Genomic DNA, 21,143 nt, shown 5'->3' with positions numbered 1-21,143 from the left:
TTAACAGAACACAGAGGGTGTTCTTTAATGGAAGCCTCTCCAATATAATCCAGGTAGAGTCAGGCATTCCCCAGGGCAGCTATCTAGGCCCCTTTCTTCTTTAAAATCTTTACTAAATGTCATGCCACTGACACTGACTAAAGCCTGTGTGTCTATGTATGCTGATGACTCAACACTACACACATCAGCTACCACAGCAATTGAAATCACTGCAAATGCTTAACAAAGAGCTGCAGTCAGTTTCAGAATGGTGTCAAGAAATAAGCTAGTCCTAAATATTTCAAAAAATAAAACCATTGTGTTTGGGACAAATTGTTAACTAAACCCTAAACCTCAACTAAATCTTGTAATGAATGATGTGGCAATTGAGCAACTTGAGGAGACTAAACTACTTGGAGTAACCCTGGATTGTAAACTGTCATGGTCAAACATACAGATGCAATGGTAGCTAAAATAGGGAGAGGTCTGGCCGTAATAAAGTGCTGCTCTGCTTTCTTGACACTGCTATCAACCAAACAAGCCCTACAGGCCCTAGTTTTGTCGTACCTGGACTACTGTCCAGTCATATGGTCAAGTGCCACAAAGAGGGACATAGGCAAATTAAAATTGGCCCAGAACAGAGCAGCACAGTTTACCCTTCAATGTACACAGAGAGCTAACATTAATAATATGCATGTCAATCTCTCCTAGCTCAATGTAGAGGAGAGATTGACTTCATCACTACTATTGACATGTTGAAAGCTGTCTGTTTAAACTACTAGCACACAGCTCAGACACTCATGAATAACCCACAAGACATGTCACCAGAGGTCTCTTCACAGTCCCCAAGGCCAGAACAGACTACGGGAAACACATAGTGCTACATAGGGCCATGACAATATGGAACTCCATTCCACATCATGCAACTCAGTCAAGCAGTACAATCAGATTTAAAGAAAAAGGTACAACTAGACCTTATGTAACAGCGTGGACTGTGGAGACACACACACACTTTACACACAGGTACCTATGGATTATGTATTGTAGATGTAGTCTGTAATAATGTGTTGTGAAGTGTAATGTTTTCACTGTTTTAACTGTATGTAAATTGACTGCACACACACACACACACACACGCACACACACTTTACACACACACGCACACACACTTTACACACACACGCACACACAGTGTTCCCTCCAGTCCAAGCGTGCTAAGGTATTTTAAGCAGCGAAAGAGCAAGGGGATACATGGGATTAGACTATTAGAATTTAACTTTCCTTTTTTCTCAGAACAACACAACGCTAACTTGGCTACTTCCCTGGTGTTACATACATACTAGAGGTCGACCGATTATGATTTTTCAACGCCGATACAGATACCGATTATTGGAGGACCAAAAAAAAGCGGATACCGATTAATCGGACGATTTTTTAAATTTATTTGTAATGACAATTACAACAATACTGAAATGAACACTTATTTGAACTTAATATAATACATAAATAAAATCAATTTCGCCTCAAATAAATAATGAAACATGTTCAATTTGGTTTAAATAATGCAAAAACAAAGTGTTGGAGAAGAAAGTAAAAGTGCAATATGTGCCATGTAAGAAAGCTAACGTTTAAGTTCCTTGCTCAGAACATGAGAACATATGAAAGCTGGTGGTTCCTTTTAACATGAGTCTTCAATATTCCCAGGTAAGAAGTTTTAGGTTGTAGTTATTATAGGAATTATAGGACTATTTCTCTCTCTCTTTGACTATTGGATGTTCTTATAGGCACTTTAGTATTGCCAGTGCAACAGTATAGCTTCCGTCCCTCTCCTACCTGGGCTCAAACCAGGAACACAACGACAACCCTCGAAGCAGAGTTACCCATGCAGAGCAAGGGGAACAACTACTCCAAGTCGCAGAGCGAGTGACGTTTGAAACGCTATTAGCGCACACCCTGATAACTAGCTAGCCATTTCACATCGGTTACACCAGCCTAATCTCGGGAGTTGATAGGCTTGAAGTCATAAACAGCGCAATGCTTGAAGCATTGCGAAGAGCTGCTGGAAAATGCACGAAAGTGCTGTTTGAATGAATGCTTACGAGCCTGCTGGTGCCTACCATCGCTCAGTCAGACTGCTCTATCAAATCAGACTTAATAACATAATAACACACAGAAATACGAACCTTAGGTCATTAAAAGGGTCGAATCCGGAAACTATCATTTCGAAAACAAAACGTTTATTCTTTCAGTGAAATACGGAACCATTCCATATTTTATCTAACGGATGGCATCCCTAAGTCTAAATATTGCTGTTACATTGTACAACCTTCAATGTTATGTCATAATTATGTACAATTCTGGGAAATTAATTATGGCCTTTGTTAGGAATAAATGGACTTCACACAGTTCGCAACGAGCCAGGCGGCCCAAACTCCTGCATATACCCTGACTGCTGCATATACCCTGACTGCTGCATATACCCTGACTGCTGCATATACCCTGACTGCTGCATATACCCTGACTGCTGCATATACCCTGACTCTGCTTGCACTGGAACGCAAGAGAAGTGACAATTTCCCTAGTTATAAGAAATTCATGTTAGCAGGCAATATTAACAAAATATGCAAGTTTAAAAATATATACTTGTGTATTGATTTTAAAGAAAGGCATTGATGTTTATGGTTAGGTACACATTGGTGCAACGACAGTGCTTTTTTCGCAAATGCGCTTGTTAAATCATCACCTGTTTGTCGAAGTAGGCTGTGATTCAATGAGAAATTAACAGGCACCGCATCGATTACATGCAACGCAGGACATGCTAGATAAACTAGTAATATCATCAACCATGTGTAGTTAACTAGTGATTATGTTTAGATTGATAATTTTTTATAAGATAAGTTAAATGCTAGCTAGCAACTTACCTTGACTTCTTGCAGCCCTCGCGTAACAGGTAGTCAGCCTGCCACGCAGGCTCCTCGTGGAGTGCAATGTAAAGCAGGTGGTTAGAGCGTTGGACGAGTAACTGGAAGATCGCAAAAACAAATCCCCGAGCTGACAAGGTAAAAATCTGTCGTTCTGCCCCTGAACATGGCAGTTAATCCACCGTTCATAGGCTGTCATTGAAAATAAGAATGTGTTCTTAACTGACTTGCCTAGTTAAATAAAGGTTAAATAAAAGGTATAAATTTAAAAAATAAATAATAATAATTTAAAAAAGTAAAATAAAAATTGGAAAATCGGTGTTCAAAAATACCGATTAACGATTGTTATGATAACTTGGAAATCGTCCCTAATGAATTGGCCGACCTCTAATACATACATACATTACACTTTGTCATACGGACAGCATCAATCCCATTCGAAAGACGTGGCAACGCACGCAACTAGGCCCGTTTTCAAAATAAAGGTTTACATCTGTTAATAAAAGAGAGCTATTTTTAGGATGTATAGAATTATGTGGAATACTTGTTTAGCCAGAGGAGGTAAGGTCAGTCTCATTCCAAGACGTGGCAAAGCATGATGTAACTATTTTCTAAATAAAGGTCTGTTTATAAAATTGCTCTAGGCGTATGTAGCCCTCACTGGTCAAATAAATGCAGGTTGAGTGAGCTAAGGATTTAGGCCTACAGGAAAGGAGATTGGGAGTGTTTAGGATTATAGAGTTACTAAGTTTAGGCCTCAGGTCAACTCTCTTACCGTTTGGTTGCTTCAGAAGTAACACATCGTCTGTGTCAGAAATAACATGGCTGGTTGTGTCAGAAGTAACGAGGCTGGTTGTGTCAGAAGTAACGAGGCTGGTTGTGTCAGAAGTAACGAGGCTGGTTGTGTCAGAAGTAACGAGGCTGGTTGTGTCAGAAGTAACGAGGCTGGTTGTGTCAGAAATAACGAGGCTGGTTGTGTCAGAAGTAACGAGGCTGGTTGTGTCAGAAGTAACGAGGCTGGTTGTGTCAGAAGTAACGAGGCTGGTTGTGTCAGAAGTAACGAGGCTGGTTGTGTCAGAAGTAACGAGGCTGGTTGTGTCAGAAGTAACGAGGCTGGTTGTGTCAGAAGTAACGAGGCTGGTTGTGTCAGAAGTAACGAGGCTGGTTGTGTCAGAAGTAACGAGGCTGGTTGTGTCAGAAGTAACGAGGCTGGTTGTGTCAGAAGTAACGAGGCTGGTTGTGTCAGAAGTAACGAGGCTGGTTGTGTCAGAAATAACATGGCCGGTTGTGTCAGAAGTAACGAGGCTGGTTGTGTCAGTAATAACGCGGCTGGTTGTGTCAGAAATAACGAGGCTGGTTGTGTCAGAAATAACGAGGCTGGTTGTGTCAGAAGTAACACCTCTTCTGTAATTTTACCTTTATTTAACTAGGAAAGTCAGTTAAGAACAAATTCTTATTTTCAATGACGGCCCTAGGAACAGTGGGTTAACTGCCTTGTTCAGGAGCAGAACGACAGATTTTTACCTTGTCAGCTCGGGGATTCAATCTAGCAACCTTTCGGTTACTAGTCCAACACTCTAACCACTAGGCTACGCGGTTGGTTGTGTCAGAAATAACATGGCTGGTTGTTTTGTTTTTCCTCTCATCAATAAACAAGTTGTGTTAATTAAAGCACACATCTTAATATGCTGCTTAAAATGTAAATGAAGCCTCTCAGAGGGTAGAGTTATGGAGAGGGTGACAGAGAAAGAGGCAGCTGGAGAGAGAGAGAGAGAGAGAGAGGGATTGAGAGAGCGAGAGCGAGCGAGCGAGAACGATCGAGACAGAGAAAGAGAGAGAGCCACCGACTGTGTTTTCTCATCAATAATGTATGATTCATTCAGAATCAATTAGCACACAGCGCAAAACACACATTTTTTTTTCATGATTAACAATCTGGCAACACTGTTGTTTCAGCTGATGGATCTCTACAGCAAACAACGCCTAGCTAATTAGAAGAGATACCTATCTGGATAAAGGGAACCCATAGGGAGAGGATGTGTGTCTGGTCTAACTCTCCTTGTTATTTCTATTCCGGTCCAAACAAACAGGAGTCGTGTCATCCAAATCACGACCAGGCCTTCAAAACGAACGCCAAAATAATCTCCCGTTTTGACCGTATCTCATAATAGTATTGTATATTACACATGCCAATTACAAGATAATATTTTAAGTAGAAGCTGCGAATGTTTATTGAATTGTTTTATTTCTGCCTTTTCTATTCCAGACATTCTGAAATTCACTAAAGCATCCCATGTATGTAACTTTAGTCTTTCACTTTTCAATATAATTGGCACCATTAACACTCACCACCTAGCCCGACACCCGACATGACATACAGAAATGTATTTACACAGATGATATGTTAGACTAACTAATGCAGAGAGCATGTATGTTGATTAGACTGATTTTCAAGCACTTCTTTGGGGGGGGGGGGGGGGTTGGAGGTTGAAACTAAGTCTGCGATTACACAGGCAGCCCAATTCTAATATTATGTCCAAATATTGGCAAAAAAAAAAAAACTCTGATCTGTTTGGTAAAAAAGACCAGTTTAGTTGAATCAGAGTTGGGCTGCCTGTCGGTCGTGGGTTCGATTCCCGCCGGGGTCGCCACACTAAAATGTATGCATGGACTACCGTTGGATCAAAGCGTTTTGGTGAGACTCTTTGGGTTAAAGCATCTGCTAAATAACACCATTCTTTCTTTACTATAATGACTCATTTGATTACAACTAACCTGCTTGATTTGTTTTACAGAATAGTTACCATTTGCCATCTTTGAGGTTATTATCTTGTCTCAATGAACTGTCTGTAGCAGCACCAGTCAGAACATGATTCCTGGCTGCTACCACATGAATGGAAGAGAGCTAGAGAAACACTATGTGGACGGATTACGTGCTAATCTGAAAAGAATAATCTAAATATCAGCAGGCTAAATACTCTCACTAGCTAATCCTCTCGTGTGTGTGTGTGTGTGTGTGTGTATAGGGCAGGGTGTCAAACTATACTCCTGCAGAAAGGGTTGTAAACCAGCTGACTTTCATCCTTCCATCGGATGCTTCTGTCAGAGTTGGTGGATGGTGTGGATTTGGTAGGGTTTGGGTGGGTGGTCAAGAGGGAATTGGTATGTATTAAGAATAAAATGCCTGAGTGTAAAGTCCAAGTCTGAGGCACAGAGGTGAGAAGGCCTACACGAGGCACTGTGACTGTAAAAGCTAGCTCTATATGGTATATACTGGCTTATGTTTGGCCAGACTGTGAAAAAGCTGAGATGCAGGATTGATCGATTGATTGATCGTTGGACTGTTTGATACCTTTTAGGCAGGAGGTCTTCAAAGCTCATTGGGGGAAAAAAAATCACATTTCCAAGAACGGATGGTGTATACACCTTTCATTGGGCTACCTGGACTCAAGAGATCTGCGTTTACACCCGGAAGCTGAATTCTGATCTTTTGCCCAATTAGTGGCTAAAGATCTGATCTGATTGGTCAAAATATCAATTAAGTGACTGAAGAGCCGATCTGATGGACCAATTAAGTGGCAAAATGTCAGAATGCCTGTGTAAATGCAACCTTAGCTCCTTGTTCTAGAACCCATTCAATGCACAGTTATCATACTATAGCCAAGATTTGTCCAGAGGTGCATGTTTCATTTGCTCACCTGGACTCATGAGATCATATAGGCCTGTTCACAATTGTATTAGCTCCTTGCGCTAAGAAGCAATACAACAGTTATGCTAATAAATCCTGTGTGAGTGGGCAGACATGCACTGACAGGCACCACACAGGGAGCGTCTCCAGGCAGCCAGGCAGGATGAATCATGACTTGTGTGGTAATTAGCCACGTCTTTTATCTCTTAGTTTAGTGCTACCCGGCTAGCGCTCAGTCGTTATGTATGTATGTGGGTGGTGCTCGATTGCTAGGCAGCATACGGTCCCTATATCAGGTCATTCATGCTTAAGCAAGTGCCGCCGTCCTCCTTGCACCCCACCTCAGTCACTCACAACCCAGAGTAGCCTAGCCGTGTAGCCTCCATCGATGGGGTAGCCTGTTGGCTAGCCTAAAATGATCTACACTATATATACAAAAGTATGAGGACACCCTTTCAAATTAGTGGATTCGGCTATTTCAGCCACACCCGTTGCTGACAGGTGTATAAAATGGAGCACACAGCCATGCAATCTCCATAGACAAACTTTGGCCACAGAATGGGCTTACTGAAGAGCTCAGTGACTTTCAATGTGGCAACAAGTCAGTTAATCAAACTCTGCCCTGCTAGAGCTGCTCCGGTCAACTATAAGGGCTGTTATTGTGAAGTGGAAACATCTAGGAGCAACAACGGCTCAGCCGCGAAGTGGTAGGCCACACATGCTCACAGAATGGGACCACTGAGTACTGAAGCGCGTAGTGCGTAAAAATCACCTGTCCTCAGTTACAACACTCACTACCGAGTTCCAAACTGCCTCTGGAAGCAACGTCAGCACAATAACTGTTCGTCTCGAGCTTCATGAAATGGGTTTCCATGGCCGAGCGGCCGCAAACAAGCCTAAGATCACCATTCACAATGCCAAGCGTTGGCTGGAGTGGTGTAAAGCTCGCCGCCATTGGACTCTGGAGCAGTGGAAAGGCGTTCTCTGGAGTGATGAATCACACTTCACCATCTGGCAGTCCAACGGACAAATCTGGGTTTGACGGATGCTAGGAGAACGCTACCTGCCCCAATGCATAGTGCCAACTGTAAAGTTTTATGGAGGAGGAATAATGGTCTGGGGCTGTTTTTCATGGTTTGGGCCCCTTAGTTCCAGTGAAGGGAAATCGTAATGTTACAGCATACAATGACATTCTAGATGATCCTGTGCTTCCAACTCTGTGGCAACAGTTTGGGGAAAGCCTTTTCCTGTTTCAGCATGACAATGTCACCGTGCACAAAGCGAGGTCCATACAGAAAGGGTTTGTTGAGATCTGTGTGGAAGAACTTGACTGGCCTGCACAGAGCCCTGACCTCAACCCCATCAAACACCTTTGGGATGAATTTGAACAGAGACTGCGAGCCAGGCCTTATCGCCCAACATCAGTGCCCGACCTCACTAATGCTCGAGGCTGAATGGAAGCAAGTCCCCTCAGCAATGTTCCAACATCTAGTGGAAAGCCTTCGCAGAAGAGTGGAGGCTGTTATAGCAGCAAAGGGGGGACCAACAACATATTAATGCCCATGGTTTTGGAATGAGATGTTGGACGAGCAGGTGTCCATGTTGTGCTGCTGCCATGTTGTTGTCATGTTGTGTTGCTACCGTGCTGTGTTGTCGTGTGTTACTGCCATGCTATGCTGTTGTTTTAGGTCTCTCCTATTGTCGTGTTGTCTCTCTTGTCAAGATGTGTCTTTCGTCCTATGTTTTTATTTTTCATCCCAGCCCCCGTTCCCGCAGGAGGCCTTTTTTCCTTTTGGTAGGGCGTCATTGTAAATAAGAATGTGTTTCTTAGTTAAATAAAGGTTAAATAAAGTTGCTAGAGCTCGAGAGCGCGACAGTAGCTACCTTGTAATCTTGATCAGAACTAAATCACACTGTAGCGAGACGAAATGAAAGGGGGTTATTGAGTGTTGCAACACCAAGGCTACATGCTTCGGTCTTTTCTCATCCCCTCTCCTTGATTTGTTTATGTCTAGTCCTAAATGCAACGTACACACCATGTAATCTTATTTATAAAGCAGATTACAGCAAATTAGGGTAGGCTACAGATCGGTCAAGATAGCCATTCACTCACGGTCAGAGGAAACAACATGAAAGCAGAACATGTCAAATCTCCTAGTGTCGCACAATATGTTTTTTTCCCTCAACATGTTATGATAGAGAGTGTTGACTTGAATCTACTTTAGGATAACAACATATCGCTGGATTTACAGCGTAGACAGGGTTACGACTGGGAAGGGCATATCTCGGCCATAGCACTGCCCAATAAACAGAGGCGAAATTGGCACGGAAAGCGTTTCCTCTTCCCTTGCGAGGGAGGGCGGTATGGTTTCGTCTCACTCTGCGACACATATAACACGGTAATAACACAACAAACTGTCAAAAAAAACGTAGACTATAGTCCCTCTACCTGCAGACATTTGACCATATTTACTGTGGCGTTTCTCTGTCGTTTGGTGGGTAACAATAAGAGTCGCGGCCGTTTGCTTACCATTTTGCCGGTTGGATGATGAAATAGGTTGACCCGGAGATGTGAACGAAAAGAAAAAAAACTATATAAACTGGGGGTCTCGCAATTACAAAACACGGCGCTCGTGATATTCAGGTTGTTGTTTACTTTTTTAACCAGATCCTCTTTTACAGTTGGTTTCACCGCAGTGGCACAGGGAAACCCGCAGGGCGGGTCAGTAACGAGGAGGAGGGACAAGGTAGGTGTGGAGGGGGATGAGAGGAGCCAGCAAGCAGCCTGCATTTCTAAATAAAAGTCCATATGTTTTAAAGGGAAAGTTCAACATGACTTATTTGTTTCCTTACTTTAGAGCAGTATATGGACAAGGAAAGACTGCAATTCATGCTTTGGGTCTAGCCACTGCCAGTCTTCCAATGTAGCCTACCCCAAATAGAAAAAGAGAGTGGGTTCTGCCAATGTTCAAGGGCACAATGGAAGGACAGCTCGCATGCACACTCCTCTCCCTTCAGTGCTATGTGAAACAGATCACTTTTATTTTGAAGATCTCAGCACATCCTCAACGCCATGTTGTGGATTAATGTTGCGTTCATAACACGTGGGAAACTCGTAAAATACTAGAATTACAGTACATCCGGGGAACTCAGGTCCATTTTTTTCTCATCCAATGTCTGTTTGCACAAGTGCACCACTCAGTGGTGGAAACTGTGCAGTGCATGCAAGAATATCCCCATTGTCCAGACCTACTGTTGGGCTACCACAATGTTTTGACAGGAGCCATAAGGGCCCTGTGGAGGTCGTAAGGGCCCTGTGGAGGTCGTGTCCAGTCCCCCCCATCCCTTTCGTTAGGGACAGGGGGTCCTATGGGCTTTATCATCCAGCATTGACCCCTAAAGTTCTCACATATCCTTGTGAGTGGCACAGCGATCTAAGGCACTGCATCTCAGTGCAAGAGGCGTCACTACAGTCCCTGGTTCGAATCCAGGCTGTATCACATCTGGCTGTAATTGGGAGTCCCATTCCATTGGGTGGCCACACAATTGGCCCAGCATCGCCCGGGTTTGGCAGCGGTAGGCAGTGTATTGGGGCAGCAGGGTAGCCTAGTGGTTAGAGCGTTGGACTAGTAACCAGAAGGTTGCAAGTTCAAACCCCCGAGCTGACAAGGTACAAATCTTAACCCACTGTTCTAGGCCGTCATTGAAAATAAGAATTTGTTCTTAACTGACTTGCCTAATTAAATAGATGTTAAAAATACAAATCCTGCCTAATCTCACATAGCCAACAGTAAAGCTAAGTAAGGTGTCACGCATGTATTTAACCAGGCAAGTCAGTTAAGAACAAATTCTTATTTACAATGACGGCCTACCGGGGAACAACGGGTTAACTGCCTTGTTCAGGGGCAGAAAGACAGATTTTTATCTTGTCAACTCGGGGATTTGATCTAACAACCTTTCGGTTACTGGCCCAACGCGCTAACCACTAGGCTACCTGCCGTCCCTACACTCTAACAACTAGGCTACCTGCCATCCCTACACTCTAACCACTAGGCTTCTTGCCGCCCCTACACTAACCACTAGGCTTCCTGCCGTCCCTACACTCTAACCACTAGGCTACCTGCCGTCCCTACACTCTAACCACTAGGCTACCTGCCGTCCCTACACTCTAACCTCTAGGCTTCCTGCCGTCCCTACACTCTAACCACTAGGCTACCTGCCGTCCCAACACTCTAACCACTAGGCTACCTGCCATCCCTACACTCTAACCTCTAGGCTACCTGCCGCCCCTACACTCTAACCACTAGGCTACCTGCCGTCCCTACACTCTAACCACTAGGCTACCTGCCGTCGCTACACTCTAACCACTACGCTACCTGCCGTCCCTACACTCTAACCACTAGGCTGCCTGCCGCCCCTACACTCTAACCACTAGGCTACCTGCCGTCCCTACACTCTAACCACTAGGCTGCCTGCCACCCCTACACTCTAACCACTAGGCTACCTGCCGTCCCTACACTCTAACCACTAGCCTACCTGCCGTCCCTACACTCTAACCACTAGCCTGCCGCATGTATTCTTTGTATGGGTGGTCCCAGTGGGAATCAAACACACAATCCTGGTGTTGCAAGCCACAGAGGACCACAACATTATTACGCAACCTACTTAAAGAGTGCATTTGCATGCAAGATTCATCACAGCAGAATGTTTTCATGCTTCATTTCCAAGGCATGCAAGTCCCCGACGTCATACCAGAATGCTACGGATGGATAAATAGCACGCTTCTTTCATGTTTTCTTAGACTATAAACCTAAGATTTTTTTAAATATTTTTTAAATAAAAAATAAGATGCAACTGACCCAAAACCACAATTAACTGGGTTGAACTATACTATATTCTAGGGTATAGAAATGTCCAGGTATTAAGAAATTACATGGGAAAATAGTAATTACATAGTAATAACCTAAGACTTACTTGTTGTTTCCTAGCATTCAAATGACCCAAAAAAAAGCACACAAATGTCTTCCCAAATATATTTACTATATTTACAAATACCTCCACAAAATGTTAAAACTACCAGGAATTAGATTAACAACATATCCACAATCTATTAAAGATGTCGTAACATTGCACAGTGCTCTGATAATTAAACAACATTTTGTTGCATTTTCACTACATATCTCATAGTAAGTTATATTGTTTAAAAAATATATATACTGAACAACAAAATAAATTCAACATTGCAACAATTTCAAAGATTTTGCTGAGTTACAGTTTGGCCCAAATCTATCTCACATTTTACATGTTGCGTATATATTGTTGTTCAGTATTGATAGTGTTTTCCCAACTAATATAATAAAACGTTTAATTTGACAAAAATAAAGAGAGAAATATGATACACAAGTGCTGGCTAACATCTTGTTAGAGAAATATGATACACAAGTGCTGGCTAACATCTTGTTAGAGAAATATGATACACAAGTGCTGGCTAACATCGATTTTTGATTAGTCAAAATCAGCCCAATTCAAAAATAAGATAATTTTAATGATTTAATTAGTGAAAATATTTAGTAAAATCTTGTAAAATGTAAACACTCACTTCTACAGATGTCCTATACTACTTGTACTCTGTCAACACATGGGAAAACGACACATGGGACAACATTTTAATTGAACAAAAAAAGCTAAAACAATTTTTAAATAAATAAATAAACACACAGACTGCTCATTACAGTACTATAACACACACACACACACACACACACACACACACACACACACACACACACACACACACACACACACACACACACACACACACACACACACACACACACACACACACACACACACACACACACACATCCATATTAACACACTGCCTTCATACATATAAATAGATAACACACACATACAAGCCCTCCATGGAACAGAATACACCCGAGGGTGAACATTATGCCACAACAGACTCTGAGGAAAAGATGTTTGGGTTAACAGTTTCACGAGTAGTCAGCAAATGATCCACTTTGAGGGGTTTACACGCTGGCTACAGCTGAAACACACAGCAGCTGATTGTCATCCATCTCTCATTTCAGTGACATCAGGGTCGTGTTCAATAGGGAACACCGTAGCAAAACATTTTGAAACGGAAAACTGTAACAGGTATTTTCATTGGCTAATTTCAGGTGAGGCGTTTTCCTTTCTGTTTTCCATGAGTTTGCCTACAACTCCAGCACCTGCGGAAAGTACCTAGATGTGCGTATGTTCTTCAGCTTTTGTCATTTCAGGTAGTGGTTAGAGCGTTGGACTAGTAACCAGAAGGTTGCAAGTTCAAACCCCCGAGCTGGCAAGGTACAAATCTGGTAAAGGTAAAAAAAATAAAAATTGTAACGCCCAGTTTCACTACGTTAACTTCTGTTTTGGTGCCTAATGAACACAACCCTGATGCTGTCTGTGTTGGTTGGTCCATCAGACGAACAGCTCCTTGTTGACCCACATCAGGCTGCGTGTCTCGTTGGGCTTGCACTCGTACTCGATGCTGTTGAAACTGTTGCCTCCCTGGCAGTGGTCCCTCTTGTTGTAGTTGTAGTACTTCACCTGCCACACCACTTCAAAAGAGCCCACCTCTGTGAACTGCGAGGGAAAATATTTAGGTCTGTCAGAGTTAATCAGTTAACTCAAGATAACGTTTTGTCATTTTAAGTGCACACATTTTTTATTTTTTTTGCGATTGTCTGAAAGAACTCAAAATACACTTAAAACATCCCAAAATACATCATCTATACAGCAAAAAATAAATAATGTAATGTCAAAACAAGTTGACATTAAGGTTAAAGAAGGTGTGACAGCCCTAAAAATAATACATTGACATTGACATGTTAGTCATTTAGTCCATTCATCTTAAGGTAACTAGGTGAGAGAACCACTTATCACAGTCACAGTTAGTACATTTCTACTCAATAAAGTAGCTAGCTATAAGCAAAGTCATGTCTAGTAAGAAAAGACAAATAATAATAGTAATAATAATAAACAGACGCTTCAGAGCTTTCCTCATAATTTGCATCATGAACAGTTGACGCCTGACAATGAATATCCTACATGCGTAATGGGCTATAGGGATTGTTGTGAATGTGTTCGTATGGATCATGCATAGCCTGGTTTCCAGATCTGTTTGTGCTGTCTTGCCCCAACACCTATGGTCATGGCATGACGACGCCCTTAGGAGTTGGCTATACCACACAAGCCGATCTGGGACCAGGCTATATGATACAGATATTAAACAGATCTGGGACCAGGCTATATGATACAGACATTAAACAGATCTGGGACCAGGCTATATGATACAGATATCAAAAAGATCTGGGACCAGGCTAGATGATACAGATCCGGGACCAGGCTAGATGATACAGATCTGGGACCAGGCTATATGATACAGATCTGGGACCAGGCTAGATGATACAGATCTGGGACCAGGCTATATGATACAGATATTAAACAGATCTGGGACCAGGCTATATGATACAGATCTGGGACCAGGCTATATGATACAGATATCAAACAGATCTGGGACCAGGCTATATGATACAGATCTGGGACCAGGCTATATGATACAGATCTGGGACCAGGCTAGATGATACAGATCTGGGACCAGGCTAGATGATACAGATCTGGGACCAGGCTATATGATACAGATATCAAACAGATCTGGGACCAGGCTATATGATGTAGATATACAGAAATGAAGTCTCAAATAGCCACCTGCCCCTTTTAATAGGCGGGCAACGGCCCACATTTCAGCAAATCAACGCCTGTTTCAAATTAACGCAGGGTCTAAATGAATTGTTTACGGGGTCAGCATTTAATTATCATGAATTGTTTTGCCAGGTTTAATTTGTAACATTAAATCATACAGTAATGACTCTAAAAAACGATGTCAATCATCCGTTTTTATCACCAGGAAGAAACTCCTAGCCATTGGCTGCTAAGATGCTGGCAAGCAAAAAAAAACTGTCAACAACTTCGGGAGTACAGACCCCAACAAATCGTCCAATCGCCCTCTAGTAACAAATGGAATAACAGTCAAAGAGGATACTTTTTTTTTTTACTAGAGGCATATTTTTTAATAATTTTTTGTAATGTTTTATGTAAGGTCTTTTTTATTTATTTTTTTACAATAAACAAAAACATACATAGACATAAACAATGGACAACTTGTCATGGAAATAATTACATTTCCTATTACCATGTCAATTACGGTTTCTATGCATTTAGTTTTCCATGTGGGGTCAATTTATCGGTGGATTCTGAAAAGCTAAATGACCCATTGTTCCTCTAGTGCATTTAACAATATATCGCAAGTAAAAGCCTTGGGTGGCGAGTTGACACAATTCCAAATCTGGAAGGTTAAAACCACCCTCAGATTTAGGGACATATTTCCAATTTATTCTATGAATTGTATTTGCCCATATGAAGTCTGTTATGGCCGAATATACTTTTTTAAAGAATGTCTTCGCTGAGGTAATTGGTATTACCGAAAATAAATGGGAGCCATGCCATTCTAAATGGGAGACATGCCATTCTAAATGGGAGTCATGCCATTCTAAATGGGAGCCATGCCATTCTAAATTGGACCCATGCCATTCTAAATGGGAGCCATGCCATTCTAAATGGGAGCCATGCCATTCTAAATGGGAGACATGCCATTCTAAATGGGAGCCATGCCATTCTAAATGGGAGCCATGCCATTCTAAATGGGAGCCATGCCATTCTAAATGGGAGCCATGCCATTCTAAATGGGAGTCATGCCATTCTAAATGGGAGACATGCCATTCTAAAGAGGTTTATTCTACCTGTATGGGGAGATTGTTCCATTTAATTAGGTCTGCTTTCATATTGTTGAGTAATGGGATAAAGTCATCTTTATATATTTCTTTGTTGTCACTTATTAAGCATCCTAAATATTTCATATTTGTTGTGGTCCACTTAAAAGATTGCTGTGGATCATGAGTTATTCTTTTTCCCATTGCCATTGTTTTGTTTTTTTCCCCACGTTCATTTTATATCCTGCGATTTTAGAGTATTCCGAAAATATTTTTAATAAGGTGGACATTGCGTTTTCAATATTAGTTTATTATATCAGGATATCGTCTGCAAATACGTTTATTTTATATTCATGTTTACCAATACTGATACCGGTTACATTTGGGTCCTGTCTATTTCTTTCTGCTAGTGGTTCAATTGCCAAATGCAAACAGGAGGGGGGAGAGATGACATCCTTGTCTCGTGCCCTTTTCTAAAGCTATTTCACTGGATAGTGTATTGTTTGTGTATATTTTTGCTTTAGGATATTTATTTATTATTTTTTATAAAATGTATTATTTCAGCTGGAAAGTTAAATGCTTCCAAAGATAAATAAAAAAGGCCACTCAAGCCGGTCGATAGCCTTTTCAGCATCAGCAGCAATTATTGATAAATCTACCATCTTGTACTTTAGCGTATTGTATTACACTGAAACATGTTTTTGTATTTGTTTTGTAAGTGTCTATTTTTAATAAACCTAGTTTGATTATTATGTAACAAGACTGGTAAGACTTTTACCATTCTGTTGCTTATGGGTTTTGTTATTTTATTGTCGCAATTGATTAAACGTATGGGTCTGTAAAAAAAGAGGTAAGTCTTTTGTCATTGGGAATAATAATCTCCAGATGTCGTGGAAAATATTTGTAGAGATTATATTGTTCAGTCTCTTTGGAGGCTCCTTGAATTCCCCTTTTTTTATTGCTATGTCTGACTAACTTGCTAAATGCTTGATTTAGGTCACCAGCTAAAAAAAAAATTATTGTCTGGGTTTGATCTAATATAGCTTGAATTCTATCAAAAAAAAAACACAAGGTTTACCCCTGCGGGGGATATACAATGGAGTCAATGTGGTTTTTATCCCTATTTAAGGAACAATCAAAAATTTGAACATATCCTTCTTGGTCCGTGTGCTGGTATATAAAGGGAAAAGGGTGTGTTCTTATTTATCAGGACGCCTACACCTCTGTTGTTACTACAGTAGGTGGCAGCATAGGCCTCTCCAACCCAGTTCCTCTTTAAATATTCTATTTCTCCTTTTTTGAAGTGTAGCTCTTGCAGGAAAACCCACATCTGCTGACAATCTAATTAAATGTTTAAAAACCTGATGCAGGCTTATGTCTTATGAGGACGGTGGACATCCCATGGATAATGGTCATAGTATGAATACATAGTTATTGTGTACATTACACATATAAAATATGTGAACGTGTAGACTGGGCAAACATTTAACAGAGAACACACAAAAAAACACAAAGCTAATAATTCTTTGTACTGTGAAGTACTATGCCTTTATAGGGCTTGAAGCTCCCTTTATTCTCAGACACATTTACACCCAATTCATACATCGATGGACTTACTCGTCCATTCTCCTTCATTCACATGCAGAACAACATATAACCTATGCATCCACACATCCATTCTCTCCCGGGCCTCCTACACATAAGTCATATTCACCCTCCCGCACACTCCCATTCATATGCACAGACACACTTACACCCACACCCATCCATAGAACAGATATTGACATACAGTATCGGGGATGTGCATGAGCCTCCCAGTATAGAGGCATACTAAGACAAACTAAACATTTTGACACAGTGTGTAAATGATAACACATTAGTGCAGGAAATGAACATTTGTATTTTAAAATGCAGGAAGTGAATGCTGAAATTAAACAATTAACTATGCAAATGAGCAAAAATCTGGTTTAGCTCTAATAAACGGATTTTGTGTTCAGTGATTTAAGCAAATAAATGCCCAAGCTAGTCATTGAAGTTAAGGTATTTGTAATGGGACTGGTGAACTGCTCTGAATTAACGTGTCTACTAGTTATTTGTTTTGTTTACAAGTTAATAGTTTTGTCTGTTTGTTAATTGTTTTGTCTATTTGTTAATTGACCCATCGCTAAGCCCCGCCCCATAATTTTGGGCAACCAATCACAGCGCTCCAATGGATAACAATCTCACAATTCAATCGCATGAAAGCCAGTGAGGGCTAAAGCAAAACAGAGTTTTCTTCCAAAAGTAAATGTTTAAATGGCTAAATAATTTAACCGTTTGTTCAATTATTTTCTACTGTACTTGCTAACAGGAGTAGTTGCTACTGTGATTCCTGAGCCTGTTAGAGAAGTTCTCTAATCCCAAATTATACTTGTGTTACATTGTTTGCAAGCTAAACTGCTTAACTCTCAGTCTCATTGGCCATCAAACGTTGCTAACGCTAGCTAGCTAGCCACTTAATATAACTTGTTTTCTCAAAATGTATTTTAGTTAGCTAAAATGAATACAACTTCCATCTGCTGTTGACATCAGGATACGATTTGAGAGCACTAATTATCTCCAAAGTGGTTATAGCTTTGACTATATGCAGGCATGGTGAATTGAGAGCCATTCAGTGGCTACCTACACTATAAACTTATTTTTTACTAGGTTCCCGTGAAGTAATTGTAATGACAGTCCACCACAACACACCCAAGAGTTTCCTTATTAGCAAGGGAAGGTCTGTGTTTCATTTCATTGTGTATTAGAAACACAATTTGAGATCTTTGTGAGGGAATTTCGCCAGTAGTTGAATGATGAATTGTCCTTTCTGGGAAAATGTTGTTCGAGGTTGCAACAGTAACCAAGGCGGGCGGAGCTTAGCGAAGGGTCAGTTGTTTCGTCTACTTGTTCATTAAAAAAAATATATGTAAAAGTACTTTATGTCTGTAATCCCAGGAAGACGACACACGTCGTCATGTCATAATTTGCCTTTATTACCTGCAAGCTGATCTGTACAGCTTGTCTGTCTCCACTCTTGGTGTGAGTCATGCCCTCTGTGTTGTAGACGCCAGTGTAGACTACAGACTGGGGGTCTCTAGACTTCTGCTCCAAGGGGAAGATGACTCCGCCTACACTCATAGTGCTGAGGACAGGACAGGACCATAACAGTTACATCACAGACAATACTTTGGTGACCGCTTGACTGGGGCAGGGGTTGGGGGGGGGGGGGGGGGGATTGGTGATACTGTGGTTGTTACATTGTAGCCGACAGCGCAGGAGACTGTCGAATGACTGACCTACAAATCACCTTGCATCATAAGTAACTACTCATTATTATTTGTAGATGAATCAGTCAAAGGAACGGATGGATGAAGGGGTGTGGATAGAGAGGTCAAAGATAGATCAGTGTAATTTATCATTCCAGAATAAATGGAATGATAAATTACAAAGACAGGAATGAATAAACAAATACAGAAACACATTTGAGTGCATGTTTATCCTACTACTGTAGAAAATGCACAACAAACTAGGTAGCCTTCAACCATGCTGGTCTCTGTCAAACATGCTGGAAGCCTAATGTCACACATGCTGGAGGCCAGGACAACAACCTCTACTTCAACATCTGCAAGATAAAGGAGCTGATCGGGGTCTACCGGAAACGGATGGCCGAGCACGCCCCACATCGATGGGGCTGTAGTGGAGCGGGTCGAGAGATTCCAGTCCCTAGGTGTCCACATCACTAAGGACCTACTGTATCATGGTCCACTCCAAACACACCAACCCAGTTGTGTAGAGGGCAGGAGAACACATATCCCCCCTTCAAGAGGCTGAAAAGATATGGCATGGGCCCTTAGATCCTCAAAAACTACAGCTGAACCATTGAAAGCATCTTGACTGGCCGCATCACCGCTTGGTATGGCAACTGCTTGGCATCTGACCGTAAGGCGCTAAAGAGGGTAGCAAGGAACGCCCTAAAAAATGGTCAAACTCAAGCCACCCAAGTCATATATTGTTCTCTGCTACCGCGAGGCAAGCGGTACCACACGGCAGGTATTTGACCAAAAGGCTCATAAACAGCTTCTACCTCCAAGCCATAAGACTGCTGAACAGTTAATCAAATGGCCACCTGGACTATTTGCGTATAACCCACTTTTTGTTGTTGTACTGACTCAATCAATACCCACACACTCACACATACTACACTGACACTCCAACACACACATACGGCTGCTAATCTGTTTATTATCTATCTTGATGGCCGAGTAACTTTCACCCCTACATACATGTACATGTTAATTCAATTAACTAACTTACGTCGTACCCCTGCACATTGACTCGGTACTGGTACTCATTGTATATTGCCTTGTTATTGTTATGTTATTGTGTTACTATTACAGAAAATTTGTTTAGCCACATTGTCTGACTTTAACTCTGCATTGTTGGGAAATGGCTCGTAAGTAAAGCATGTCTTGGTGAAGTCTTAACGTTACACGTATTCGGCATGTGACAAATCAAATTAGAATTGAATCGGTAGTGGATTTGACACAATCTGGCAGCGACTTCTGTCTCCCTGCACCTTCCGGACACAAACCTAAACCAAACCCTAACCTTAACCAAACTGCTTAACCCTTACCTTAAATTAAGTCCAAAAACGTATTCTTGTTCTTATACATTTGTAGTCTATGATATAGGCCTTGCCAATTTAGACTGCAGTTTGAACATCTAACGTTAGTGGGAACTCTTACCGCGCACTCTCTCACATAACTCCAACATCGAATCACAACCTCCTACGGCGTGTGTCCTATCAATGTTCTCAATGACCAATTTAATTAACCTATGCATTTAATTAGATTAAAGCAGCGACATAATATCCACGGGTTGTGATCTTTGCCAAGACAATGTGCCGAATCATATTATTCACACTATGAAACACTGAGTTAGTATAATAAAAACGGAGCAAAAACATAAACAGGCAGTGATGGACAGTGACAGAATATTGTTTTCCTCAACAGAGAAATTGTCACAATTTTACCTATTGAATTGGATAGACAGTATATTGCCTGCTGCGCGAGCGCCTGTAAACATTTCACCCCAACCATACTTACGTTGCCTCTGCAGCCCCAGGTTTGACAACCACTTCAATCTTGTACTTTGACCCCGTTAGCAATTTAATCGTCCTGGTTTGGCCAAATCTCCCACCGTCCGATTTGAAGAACACGGCACTGTTATTTGGTAGCATTTTCAATGAAATTCCGATCTTGACGATTGCGATAGCCATTCTTGTTGAGGTATGCGTTTGTGCTCAAATCCAATCCTACCTGAGTGAACAACAGAGAAGCGCAGATGTGAAGCCGCAGCTGCACGCTGAATTCCAACAGAACGATTGATGTAGAATATTGTTGTGACGTGAAAGCACGGGTTTACAATGTCAAAACTCACGGCAGGAGGCAGAGCCTAAAGTAATTTTCACTGCCCTAGCGCGTAATCCCATGTACACACACATAATCCTCCTATACATGCAATCTAACGAGACAAAGATAAAAGATTCGTTCTAAACAATAACGCCTTGTAGAGAAAAAATAAATCTGCATTTTGTTATAGTGGACTAGAGGACAGCCAGGCCCTGGGAGACCAGAGTGGACTAGAGGACAGCCAGGCCCTGGGAAACCAGAGTGGACTAGAGGACAGCCAGGCCCTGGGAAACCAGAGTGGACT

The 21,143-nt window shown here is 41.6% G+C and overlaps 2 protein-coding genes across 3 annotated transcripts in view; both read right to left on the bottom strand.

The window, feature by feature from the left end:
- LOC109885783 (calcineurin subunit B type 1) overlaps positions 1–9,338 on the bottom strand; it is a 69,488-nt gene extending 60,150 nt beyond the window's left edge. Inside the window, exon 1 of one of the 2 annotated variants that reach the window (XR_004204502.1) lies at positions 9,119–9,333. Coding sequence is in view for 1 of the 2 variants with exons in the window: in XM_031799640.1 (XP_031655500.1) it covers positions 9,119–9,121 (3 nt within the window). In the remaining variant the exon portion in view is untranslated. Of the gene's footprint in view, positions 1–9,118 lie in introns of both variants that reach the window. The other variant, XM_031799640.1, reaches the window with a different exon arrangement.
- Positions 9,339–11,609: 2,271 nt separating this feature from the next.
- cnrip1b (cannabinoid receptor interacting protein 1b) lies at positions 11,610–20,811 on the bottom strand. The gene is made up of 3 exons (XM_020453306.2): positions 20,534–20,811; positions 18,426–18,570; positions 11,610–13,221 (listed from the first exon to the last, which is right to left on the bottom strand). Exons 1-3 carry the CDS (start codon positions 20,704–20,706, stop codon positions 13,057–13,059), a joined length of 483 nt encoding a protein of 160 aa, XP_020308895.1. The 5' UTR covers positions 20,707–20,811; the 3' UTR covers positions 11,610–13,056.
- Positions 20,812–21,143: the final 332 nt, after the last annotated feature.

Source organism: Oncorhynchus kisutch, linkage group LG20 (assembly GCF_002021735.2).
Source record: "Oncorhynchus kisutch isolate 150728-3 linkage group LG20, Okis_V2, whole genome shotgun sequence".
Lineage (NCBI taxonomy): Eukaryota > Metazoa > Chordata > Actinopteri > Salmoniformes > Salmonidae > Oncorhynchus > Oncorhynchus kisutch.
This window is presented reverse-complemented; position numbering and strand designations above follow the sequence as displayed.